This window comes from Hermetia illucens, chromosome 4 (assembly GCF_905115235.1).
Source record: "Hermetia illucens chromosome 4, iHerIll2.2.curated.20191125, whole genome shotgun sequence".
Lineage (NCBI taxonomy): Eukaryota > Metazoa > Arthropoda > Insecta > Diptera > Stratiomyidae > Hermetia > Hermetia illucens.
This window is the reverse complement of record NC_051852.1, coordinates 97,800,934-97,813,497: the sequence shown is the minus strand read 5'-3', so window position 1 is coordinate 97,813,497 and position 12,564 is coordinate 97,800,934. Positions and strand designations below refer to the sequence as shown.

General features: G+C 41.8%; 1 protein-coding gene across 3 annotated transcripts in view; it reads left to right on the top strand.

The window, feature by feature from the left end:
- The window catches only part of LOC119654880 (calcitonin gene-related peptide type 1 receptor), a 286,412-nt gene extending 275,641 nt beyond the window's left edge, over positions 1 to 10,771 (top strand). For all 3 annotated transcript variants that reach the window (XM_038060488.1, XM_038060487.1, XM_038060489.1), the window contains 4 exons: positions 9,607 to 9,725; positions 10,035 to 10,108; positions 10,167 to 10,381; positions 10,460 to 10,771. In XM_038060488.1, the coding sequence (XP_037916416.1) occupies positions 9,607 to 9,725; positions 10,035 to 10,108; positions 10,167 to 10,381; positions 10,460 to 10,618 (567 nt within the window). In that variant the 3' untranslated portion in view covers positions 10,619 to 10,771. The remainder of the gene's footprint in view (positions 1 to 9,606; positions 9,726 to 10,034; positions 10,109 to 10,166; positions 10,382 to 10,459) is intronic.
- The last annotated feature ends 1,793 nt before the right edge of the window (positions 10,772 to 12,564 follow it).

Here is a 12,564-nt window from a genome sequence, read left to right as displayed (position 1 = left end):
AACGGCACGAACCTTCCAGTCGGCGTTGATATGGGACATCCTCGGCAGAATTCAACTAAGGGGCGGTCACGTCCCCGAAATCAGCGCTGCGTCTGGTTCCTGGTGTTGTTGAACCTGAGCTCGTAGCTGGAATCTCGGAAGCGCAGTTCGGTTTCTTCTTCAATTATAACTTCGGGATGTTCTTGAATTTGCACTGGACTTTGGAATCCAGAAAACACTCCGGAAATGCAGCAGTTTTCCGCCGGCTTGTTTCTAATTTGATGATTCTTGTTTTGTTGCACAGAAACTTCTGAACAACACTTTACTGCATACGTGCTTTAACACGGGGTCACCACTTTTATTTACAATATTCACATCAACTGCTTCCTTGAAATCCCAAATGTCATTATCAACTTTTTACTTTCAATTATTCTTCTCCACAAATCAAGCCCTACTCCGCCACGGAGAACACCGGTGGTGGCAAATGTCAATCGAATTAACAACATTCGAAATAAATTCGAAATAAATTTCAAATGTTGTTAACCCTGCTGCACCACATACAATTAAATACCAACACCAGTAGGACTTGCATCGTATATCTCATACGAACGGCTTTGAATATGGAGTGGGGAAAGCCATAGCTCCTAAGCACTCAGACCGTAGTGGCTCATTATCATCAACATCTAACGGAATAGATGAGATTCATTTATGGTAGGATTTCAGTTTGTGGATATGATACTACCCGCTCCAGGTAAAGGATATCAATACCAAAAATCTGACGTTTGGGGCGTCCATAGGGAGGCAGAAACTAGCGACTCTAATTTCTATCTGAAACCAAAAAGGCTTTAATTTTAGATTACTAACTTATTTTCTAAGACTATGAACCTCAATGCAGCTGAGAATATTCAAAATTAAGAAAGTCTGAAGATGTCCAGGGACAGCCACTTATAATGCTCTACTTTTTCGTGAAACTCTTGAAATTGAAGCATATCAGGAAACTGTAGAGATTCATTTTTATTTTAACAGAGAGAAGAACAATAATGGTCCTCAACTCATACAAAATAAATCAAATTCCAATATCCCCGATGTGCTTCTTCACAGTGAAACTGCGTGCGGAGGAACGCACATACAGGACGGAAACACCCAATGGGGGCTTGCACTAGCAAAGAGACTACATGGTAACTCCTACCTGTTAGTAATTTCTGCTACACCTTTAACGGAATAGTGAATAGTTTGTGAAATTGGATCTGCACGAACCAGACACCGCCAACCAGATGGAAAGCACAAGAATACTCTGCGTATGTAATGAGATGTTTTGGACATGGACAATTCAAAAATTTTAGAATTGATTACAGACGGACGACTGCTAGACAAAGTCGCACTGTCAGATCACCGATATTTAGAATTCGGTCTAAATATTGCAACACACTTGAATGCAAAGACGGAATAATAGAAAAATGGATTGGACAAAGCATCTTTTAGGTAATTTATTCATTCCAGAAAAAACTGCTTGTTTTGCGGTAAACGATTCGCCAAACCATTTCCAACTTCTTCGAAGCTGCTGCAGTGCAAATAAGAACACCATTAATGCGAAGGGGTGATAGTCAGATGGTACCAGGTACGAAGTGATGTCCCGTTCAAGAGATTTCAAGATTTTCATTAGTTTTGCCGGGGGAGTCGACTAAGTTGGATGGAATATTCACGATTTCCTGAGGTAAATCAGTGCAGACTCTCTCCAAAGAACACCATCCGAGAGAACAGCCTGCGAAAGTGAAGGGAGAGAGTTGGTGTTTTCTCCAAACTTTTCAACACGAAATTTTGCAGGGGATATTGGAACACTGTGAGAACGTTGGTTACCAATAGAAAACTGGGAGCTGCTACACTGTTTTTTCAGCAGTTCAAAGCGGTATGGATGGCATCTACATCGCAATCCTAAAAGAATGTATAAAGCACCATGAGCGGCTTCTAGGAAATATTTTGATAGCATGTCTTGCTCTGGAATACGCGAGTGCCTCTTATCAGAAAGTTAAGTAGTCTTCATATCGAAATCTGTGAAAGACGAGTATTTAAAGAAAGAGCAATTTAATGTCATTCTTGCTAAGTTGTTTGGAGGGACTGGTTAGCGACAGATTCATGAGAAGTTGTTAAAATCACACCCACTGTGAGTCCGGTCGTCATTCTTTGATTTCAAAGACAGAGGGCACAACTGTGAAAGAGGAGTACGCAGTGGAAGTGTTCGTGAACTTCATAAGCCTTTGACTATGCGCTATTCCAAAAACTGTGATATTGCCAAAGAGCATGGTGTCGATAATACTTCATTCAAATGGATCTATGCTATGCTAACACAGAAATTGCTATGTGGGTTGGGTGTTGATCGCTGCATGACAACAGCCATGCCATTAGGGAGGTGTGCTATTACCACTTCTGTCTTGTATATTGTCGATTCACTTAAATACGAATTTCAAAATCAGCTTATTTGGATGACCTAGCTGTGCAAGTATTTGATTGACAGTTGGTACCTCAGACATGAACTTTCAGTAAATCTAAAAAAAACACGATAGTATTATTTACGAAAAAAAGAGAAACCTGAATTGTTTATTCCTTCCTGAGATGACGGATGTATCTCTTCAACTCTCCGAAAAAATGGAATATCTCATATCGAGTCATTCTAAATAGGAAACATGCTAAGGTGAAGATGAAAGGAGCTCTCACATCCTATGAGTTGTGCGGGCCGACATTCGTCTCTACATAGGGACATAGACCTAATAGAGTGAAATGGATATATGTTGTTATCATTAGATCAATGTTCGGTTATGCATCCGTAGTGTGGTGTCTCCACTGCCAACTAGCCCCACAGTAAAGAACTGTTTGCCTAGATATTGCTGGTACCATGAGCACGACATTGGGCGCAGCTCTAGATGCATTACTTAATTTGGATATATATAATATTTACAAAACATTTGAACTAAAGCAGCTCATAGATTAGTTCGTTTAGATCTACATGGTAACATTTGTTTGGTAGGAGATATGACGTTATCCTCAAAGATTGAGAAAACTGAGACGAACTAGAAGAAGACGTGGCGGAATATATTAAGATCTTCTACAATGATGGTTTAAAAATAGTACAGAATTCTAGAGCAGGACCTAACGACTCGAATTAAATCGAGATGTGGGCTATTCCCTTATGACAATATGCAACACATCCCGCTTGCCTTGGCAAAAGAGGGTCCGATCTCCCCTAAGCCCCGACTGAAACCAACAATTACGAGTGCAAACTTGGAAGAAGCTTCTTATACGGACAAATGGCAGAGTCTAAATGCTACTAGACGCACACAGCAAAAAAGCAGGAAGACTTTCGGAAGTATTGTGGGCATTTGAAATATTTAGACTAATTTTGCTGATGTACTCAATTTACAGTGGGTAGCATCACATCTACAAACGGAAATCCTGCGAGACAGAAACATATCTAGGATATTCCATTAGTCGCGGACGTCGAATAAAATGGGTCACTATGTGCTGAGGCTATACCCCTCCCTCACCTCAAATACACACACATGAGTTTTGGCGCAGCATAGCAGCTGAATACGCGTGAAATGATATTGGAAGGCTCCGTTGATTCATAGAATTGTACAGTTGTGACGCTCGTTAGCATGAACCGAAATCTTGCAGTCTGTCAGAAATCGACTCCTAGGTCAATAGAACGCACATTGCGATGGCCGTTAGAAACATCCCGATACCAGATTCGTGTTTGCTTTCCAGAGTACACATTGCCGCAGGAGGAAGAGGAATACTCTCCATATTCCCACTATCTTACTTCGCTTAGGCGCAGAATATCCAGTTTATATGGTTGGAGTTATCGCTCAAGTTGGAGAAAGCGAGCATTCTGAGGACCTTCGCTACCTTTGTCGAGGAGCGTACGCACATTCCAGAAACCAACCATAAATCGTTTTCGATAGCCAAAGGTCGTAGCCGTGAAGTCAGTCCCTATCCGAAGGGCTGTTGGCGTTTCGGGAGCAATAAAGTTTCAAAATTTACAGATTGCTAGCCCACAAATTTCTATCTCTTTTAGTCGCCTCTTACGACAAGCAGAGAAGACTTTGGATTACATTAATAATTTGTAAAAATATTGAGCTGGTGTGTTCCTGTAGACGACCTACTAAATTTCCGGCGGTAGCGACAGTTTCTCTAGTTTAATTCATCTTAAATTAAAAAGCCAAAAAGATTCTTTTGGTGGATTGATAAAACGTGGTATTAATCGATTTTTCTTTTTGACAAAATGCCGGCTTCATAAAAAAGCTCGAATTGTCAAAACTACCACGCTAAATTGTTTAAAAAAAATTGAAATAAGTATCCGAAATCTTATTCCTTGGATTATTACCGGTCAGTTAATTCGTTTCAGTTACCGACTTGGAAAACATCGTTTTGAGAAAAACAAGTTTGAAATTGCGGAAGAAGTCTACACATAGATCAGCGGTTTCTACTACTTTGAGCTGATGTTATCTATTATACAAGCCATTCTTTCCTCGCAAGTACGCCCATGCGTTCTCAAATCAGAGATCGTGACGCGCTCTGGATCCTCTTTGTGTTGCTCATAGATTTCGTCGTTATGTACGTTACGGAATCGTCCATCCTCATGTAGGGGCCCAAAAATTCTTCAGAGGATTGTTCTCTCGAAGGCGGCCAAGAGTTCGCAGTTCTTTTTTTGCTAAGAAACCAAGTCTCCGTATTCCTCGGAGAGGACTGGCAAGATCATAGTCTTGTACAGTAAGAGCTTCGACCCTATGGTGAGACGTTTCGAGCGAAATAGTTTTTGTAAAAAGCAGAAAAGTTGACTAACAGTTTCGTTTCGTTTCGTTTCTTTTTTGCTTTTTGAAAACTTGGGTCCGTGAACTACAAAAGAGGAAGGAAGCTGCCCAAGTGGTTCGGTCCGTCACTAAGTGGATGCGGACTCAGGACTCCCAGTATCCTCAACTAAAAAAAATAGTTTTTGTAAGCTGAAATAGGCTCTGTTGGAGCCAACACCCATGCGCGGATTTCATCGTCATAGGTATTTTCGGTTGAGATTTTCGACCATAGATAGGAGAAATTTTCACCTGTCTCAAAGTTGTAGTCTCCTATCTTCAGTCTTCGTTTGACCAGTGCGATTCGATGTTGTTCGTTCTTTTGCTTTTGGCGCTGACGTTGCACACCATCTACTTCGTATTGCCTTTATTAATGTACAGCCCAAGATCCCACGCTAATCACCGTCTGCTCGATCTGGATGAAGGTAGACTGTACATCTCGCGTTGTTCTTCCCATGATGTCGATATCGTTGGCGTAGGCCAGTAGTTGGGTGGACTTGCAGAGGATGGTGCCTCTCGAATTTACATCGGCATCGCGAATCACTTTCTCAAGGGTCAGGTTGAAGAGGACGCATGATAGAGCAGACTGTTGTTGATGTTGAATGGTCTCGAGAGTGATCCTACTGCTTTTATCTGACCTCCCACATTGGTCAGGATCAGCCTAGTCAGTCCTATAAATTTCGTTGGGATACCGAATACTCTCGTGGCCGTGTACAGTTTTACTCTGGCTATTATGTCATATGCGGCTTTAAAGTCGATGAACAGATGGTGCAACTGTTGTCCATATTCCAACAGTTTTTCCATCGCTTGCCGCAGAGAGAAAATCTGATCTGTTGCTGATTTGCCTGGAGTGAAGCCTCTTTGGAATGGGCCAATGATGTTCTGGGCGTATGGGGCTACCCAACCTAGCAACATAGAGGAAAATATCTTATAGATGGTACTCAAGAACGTGATACCTCTATAATTGCTGCACTGTGTGATATCCCCCTTTTTATGTATGAGACAGATAATGCCTCTTTGCCAGTCGTCAGGCATTGATTCGCCGTCCCATACTTTGATCATCAGTTGATGAACCACTTGGTGTAATTGGTCGCGCCTCCATATTTAACCAATTCGGCTGTAATTCCATCGGCTCCAGGCGACTTATGGTTTTTAAGCTGATAAATTGCACGGACTGTTTCTTCTATGGTTGGTGGTGGCAGCATGTGTCCGTCGTCTTGAGTTGGCGGGACCTCCAACTCGCCGATATTTTGATTGTTGAGCAGTTCATCAAAATACTCAACCCGTCGCTCCAATATACCCATTCTGTCGGAAATCAGATTTCCCTCTTTGTCTCGGCAGGATAAGGATCGAGACGTATAAGGCTTCATCCAGCTGTCTTGTTGGTAAAACTTCCACGCCTGGTGCGGTTGCTCCCTATACTTTTCTAGTTCACAGACTTGCTGGTTCTCCCAGGCTTCCTTTTCCCGTCTGTGAAGTCGCTTCTCCGCTCGGCGGAGTTCATGATAAGTCTCTGCGCGTGCCCGTGTTCTTTGAGGATGCAACGTTACTCGGTATGCAACATTCTTCCGTTCCGTAGCTAGCTTATATTCATCGTCAAATCAGCCGTTTCGACTTTTCTTACGGCTGGGGCCAAGTATCTTTGTGGCAAAAGAAGAAGATCATTTGTTGATGCTTCATCACTAGGACCTCTGTTGACTGCGGTTATTGCAGCATCCATTTCGCCCTTATAGGTGTTGCGCAGGGCTGTGTTGTGAATGGCTTTGGTATTCACTCTCACCTGATTTTCAGAGGGGATTGTAGGTGGAGTCGTAAGTCGAGCTCGGAGCACTATGCCAACGAGATAGTGCTCTAAGTCTATATTGGCCCCTCTATATGTCCTGACATTCATCAAGGCTGAGAAGTGGCGGCGTTCAATCAGCACGTGGTCAATTTGGTTGAAAGTGGTCCCGTCTGGAGAAACCCACGTATGTTTGTGGACCACTTTCCGTGCAAACCTGGTACTTCAAATAACCATTTCGTACGATACTGCTAACTGAATAATCCGCAGTCCGTTATCATTGGTATCCCTATGTAAGCTATGAGAGCTGACGTATCGACGTATCTGTGTAAATCTCCAAGTATGATATCAGGCTTCGAGAGTCCACTCAACTGCATCGTAGAAGGTATCCTTCTCCGACTCTGCAGTCTCCACTGTAGGGGCGTGAATGTTTATGAGGCTTACATTTCATTTTCATTTTCATTTCATTTTTTGGCTAACTAAGAAACCTACTCCGAACATAAGGTTTACTGGATGGCCGCTATAATATATGATGTAGCGGCTCTTCTGCAGGAAACCGGTCCCTGTCCATCGCATCTCTTGCAACACTGTTACATCAGCCTTATATTGGAACAGAGTATCGGCTAGCTACTCAACAGCATTCGGTCTGTACAGAGAGCGCACGTTCCATGAGAAAATAGGCAAATCGTTAATCCTTTGCCATTGCCGGGTACGTCGTTGTAAAATCCATCCTGTCCGAGGCTACTTTTGTGGCTTCGTGACACCGGTTTTCCATGGAGGGTTGTCAGCCCTACCCAACCCCCAACCTGGAGGACCAGGTGATACCTTTTGCCCCGTTTTTAGGCGCGAGAGACTTGCTTTCATCCTTCTCCCTCTGCAGCTTTTCGTTAAGAAAGAACTCCCAGCAGTCGCCACGGGGAGGTGGAGGTAGGGTTTGGTAGTAGAGCTGTTGGTATTGGTTCAGCAGGCGTTTCTCAGAATTTATGCTCCATCGTGGGTACCGATCCACGTTTCGCCCTAGGACCTATACTACCCTTTGACCGCGAGGGTATTATGGATACTTCGATTGCGAGGGTATTATGGCAGCCTGCGTACCACCGTATGCATTTCATAGTCGTATTATATTACACTACAGTCGTTACATCAGAGTATACATCAGTTGCACCATCTCTTCATCGACTTTAAAGCCGCCTATGATAGCATAGCCAGGGTAAAACTGTACATGGCCATGAGAGAATTCAGTATCCCGATGAAATTGATGAGACTGACTAGGCTGACCCTGACCAATGTGCGAGATCAGATAAAAGCAGCAGGATCACTCTCAAGACCATTCGACATCAACAACGGTCTACGACAACAGGATGCCCTATCATTCCAATTCCAATTTGACCTGACCCTAGAGAAAGTGATCCGTGATGCTGATGTAAATGCAAGAGGTACGTTCATCTTTAAGTCCACCCAACTATTGGCCTACGCTAACGACATCGGCATCATGGGAGGAACCACCTGAGACGTATAAACTGCCTTCATCTAGATCGAGCAGGCAGCGAGAGTTCTTGGGCTGCACATCAATAAATGCAAGACAAAATACATGGTAGCAACGTCAGCACCAAAAACCCAACCAATCAACAACATCAAACCGCACTGGTCAAACAGGAAGAATAAAGATAGGAGACTATAACTTTGAGACCGTTGAAAACATCTTCTATCTAGGGTCGAAACTCCCAACCGATAACAGCTACGATGATGAAATCCGCGCCCGGTTATTGTGCCTATTTCAGCTTACAAAAACTGTTCTGCTCGAAACGTCTCACCATAGGGTCACAGCTCTTACTGTACATGCCAATAATCTTGCCAGTCCTCATGTATTCTCCGGAAATTTGGGTTCTTAGCAAGAAAAATTGCGAACTCTTGGCCGCATTCGAGAGAAGAATCCTTCAAAAAATGTTTGCCCCCTACAGGATGGACGATTCCGTAGCCTACATAATGACGAAATCTATGAGCGATACCATGACCGTCAGATTGTGGATAAAATCCGGCTCAATAGGTTACGGTGGGCAGGTCACTTAATCCGTATGGATGAGGATGATCCATCCTGCCTAAGATAGAGCGATGGCGTAGGGACGCCAGACAGCTTTTAGGGATATCGAATTGGTGGACCTCGGCGCAAAACCGGGATATCTGGAGTTCCTTACTAAAGCAGGCCTAGACCGGATACCGGTTGTTGCGCCGTTGATAATGATGATACATATGTATACACAGAATGTCAGAATTGCATTGGAATGTCAACGAAACCTTCCATACCCGCAATTCTGAGCTTCCGGTTTCTGACTTATTCTATAAGATGTTTAGCTGAAATCTTTGCTACAAGGACACAAAGTGGACTATGACTGTTAAGGCAAATATTTTCGTTACAGCCCAATAAAATCTCGAATTAGATAAATCATGTTAACTGCTTGTCTTGATTCTGATTGTTCACTATCCCAATGTGACTTATTTCCAGACAAGAAGTTAAGAATCCCACAAAGAATATTTGAAACTGCATGAATATTGGCCTCGACTGTTCATTCATTGAAGAATTTCTATCCGCACCAGTGACTTCCCAGACACTTTTCCTCGAAACAGAACTCAGACATTGTGTCGGTTAGAATTGTAGCTTTTCTCAAAGGCGTACATATTATAACATAGTATACATTATTTTAATAAGACCGATTAAAAATGATTTCAAGTCACTTACTACAACGAAAAAAAAACAAAACCCCGAAATATCAATAACTCTCTGGCAATTCTATGCCCTCCTAATCAGAAATAATGTCAACCCATTCATTGCTAGAAGGCATTAGCTAATATCTTCTATTGGAACAATTAAATGTTCGTGTCCTTTTGAAATAATTTTCGATGGTCCTTCCAGCAATCTTCTTCTTCAAGGAGTAGATCCAGCCACTAATTACCCACATCCCTATGACCGTTTTTCTTAATAATTTTTTTTCATTCAATATTTAACAGGTTTTTGTAAAGGATAACGTTGTGATGAAATGTTTCACTGTCCTTGGTTGGATTACTCCTTTAGTTTTCGTTGCAATTTATGGAGTGGCCCGAGCCTATCATCCAACAGATGCCGCACAGTAAGTACCATACTGGATTTATCATACATCATATATGTGGCTCGGTATGTTACCATTTAGCAAAGCTAGTTGTAATTCTGACCAACAGAAATACAATTACCAACACATGTTGAATGTTAAAGATTATATTCAATTTGTTCATGGTACCAGATCCGGGAGAACAGAAAGTTGCACTGAATTTCAGAGCAATGGTGTTCGACACAATAATTTCGTATATTTATGATGTTATAGTAGCATAAGGCAAACACAATTTATCATACTAAGTTTCAACACATTTCCAAACCATTATTAATTGATTTTTTCCCACAGTTGCTGGATGGAAGACAGCGAACTGATGTGGCTGCTCACAGCTCCTGTTTGCATATCATTAATAGCATCATGCAGTGAGTACTTTTTGCTTGTTTGTCAATTTTCAAGCACTTTAAACAAGTACCTCCGCAGTTTTCCTAATAAATGTAGTACGAGTGCTAGTGAAGAAACTTCATCCTTGCTCAGCCCAGCCAGCTCAATTAGCAATTCGAAAAGCTGTCAGAGCAACTATAATACTTGTTCCGTTGTTTGGACTGCAGCATCTCCTGCTACCATTCAGACCTGACCATGGTACAGACCTGGAAAGGATATATCAACTAGCGTCGGCAGTCCTAATAAGCTTACAGGTAATTCTTTGCGTCGAAATGTTAATTATGAACTAAATTAGGAAATGCATGGATACACTGATATCATTGGTTTTCCAGGGATTCTGTGTTTCGAGCCTATTTTGCTTCGCCAATCATGATGTAGTTTTCACAATCCGTAGTGCTCTAAGCCGATTCATTCCTAATGTCGTTCCACCAGTACCTGGTGGCAGTAACACTGGGCAACTAGCAACATTAAGCAGAGATATTGGAGTCTAAGTGCGTGGTCAAAAATCAATCGTAAAACTTATTTTATGTACAAATTTTTAATACGGTATTAAATTTTGTAAAAGAGAATACCCAATGATAGAATTAGGTATTATACGATAAAATATTATTCTATGACATATGAGAAAAATATACTTAAGCTTAAGAAAATTACAACGTCGTTTGAATATACATAATGTATGGAATGACTCACTACTGGTTGTAAGTATCTTTTTATCATATTTACTGCTGAAACTATGGAAACTCCATTAATAACAATAATAATCGTTGGCGCAAAAATCCATATTGGATCAGGGCCTTAAAGTGTGTTAAAGCACTTCATTCAAGACAGTAACGGTACACTAGAGTATTTTGTAGGAGGCAATGTGGTCAGCATTGCGTTCACCCGAGATTATTATCCTGATTTGACTCAGGTACTTATTCACAGCTGAGTCGACTGGTACCCGACGTCCAATCACGATACAAATCTCACTGCCTCCAGTGAGATTCGAACGGCGACTTTCCGCATGAAAGCCTTGTGCTCTAACCACTCAGCTATTCGGAAACTCCATTCCTTAGCCAAAACCGATATCCATATAGTATAAAGTAAAAAGTCGAATACCGATTCCGGATCTAGCAATCCTATAAAAGAAACAAAGTGGATAGACTACCAAAAATATTCTTGTGAACAAGATAAATCGAAAAGCAGTGTATCTTTTTCCTGCGTCGAACTATTGCTCAACTTTCCTAAATCTACGAAATGAGTGGTTTTCTACGTTGTCACTTGTGCTGAATGTTGGTCGTACCAAATTCACATCCAAGAAGAAATTCAACCCCAATGTATGTATTATATATACAGCTGTCTGTCCCGGCAACTCATCCAATCCAGGTCATCAAACTATCTGAAGCCGCAATCCAAGACGTGTACAATTGAATATTGCGGTAGGGAAATTTCAACCGGATGTGTACGTTTAATTTGGAGTGTTAAACCATTTCCATAAGGTGAGGTTGGTCAACCATAAGAGAGGAGCTACCACTGAATATCATAACATATTTATATACTTACCTAACATCTTGAAGAATCACATTGCACATCGAAAATCACTAATCTCTACCAATTCACATATGCAGTAATGACAGGTTGTTCAGGAACGCCTCGTAAATAATTACGAAGTTAAATTTAACTTCATATCAAATAATATAGCTCTGAAATTAACAGAAAGCTGAATTTCCCTTAAATCTTGATTACAGCTGCTAAAAATCTTCAGGAAGTTAATGAACAAGTCAAAAGCCGAAACTGCTCCGCATATGCTATGCGGTGTACTATTTTTAACAGATTGGCGATATATGAGCGTGGGGTAGAGAGTTGTGCAGCCAAGGTTATTATTTCGTTAAATTTTAATTGAGCTTCGTTTATTTCACCTCTGGTTTTCAAGGGAATGTTGATCTGCAGATGACTGCTTATAAATTTAACCAGTTCGTTGATTTGGTTGCTAGTTTCCTACTTGTTGTTATAGGGAGGACGCTCGCAAGTGTCAAACTGACGGGACAATCCGGTGAGGTCTCCAATTTAAACCTATGCAAGTATTGGCGATATCCTCCTTGCCCCGTGAGAAACTGGGTGAGATTATAATTAATCTCGCCGTGTCGTCTCTCCAACCACTCCTTGATGGCAGGAATGAGCCTGTGAGTCCACTGACCCTTTCCCGAGTGTTCCCACCGCTCTTGCCATCTATTTATGGATCTCTTCTTCTCAGCGTTCTTCGTTTACCACCTCCTTCTTCTTCCACTCTCCCCACGGGACTGCTATAAGCATTACATCGCGGGGCTCCCTTTGTTGCTTTCTTTGCAGTTCTTCATGCCTTAGCTGTTGATGAATCATTTTCAGCTCAATTACCATTTGATTCCAAGCCTCCGTTGATTCCAACATAAACTCCAGGTGTTAAGCGCCTGTCGAC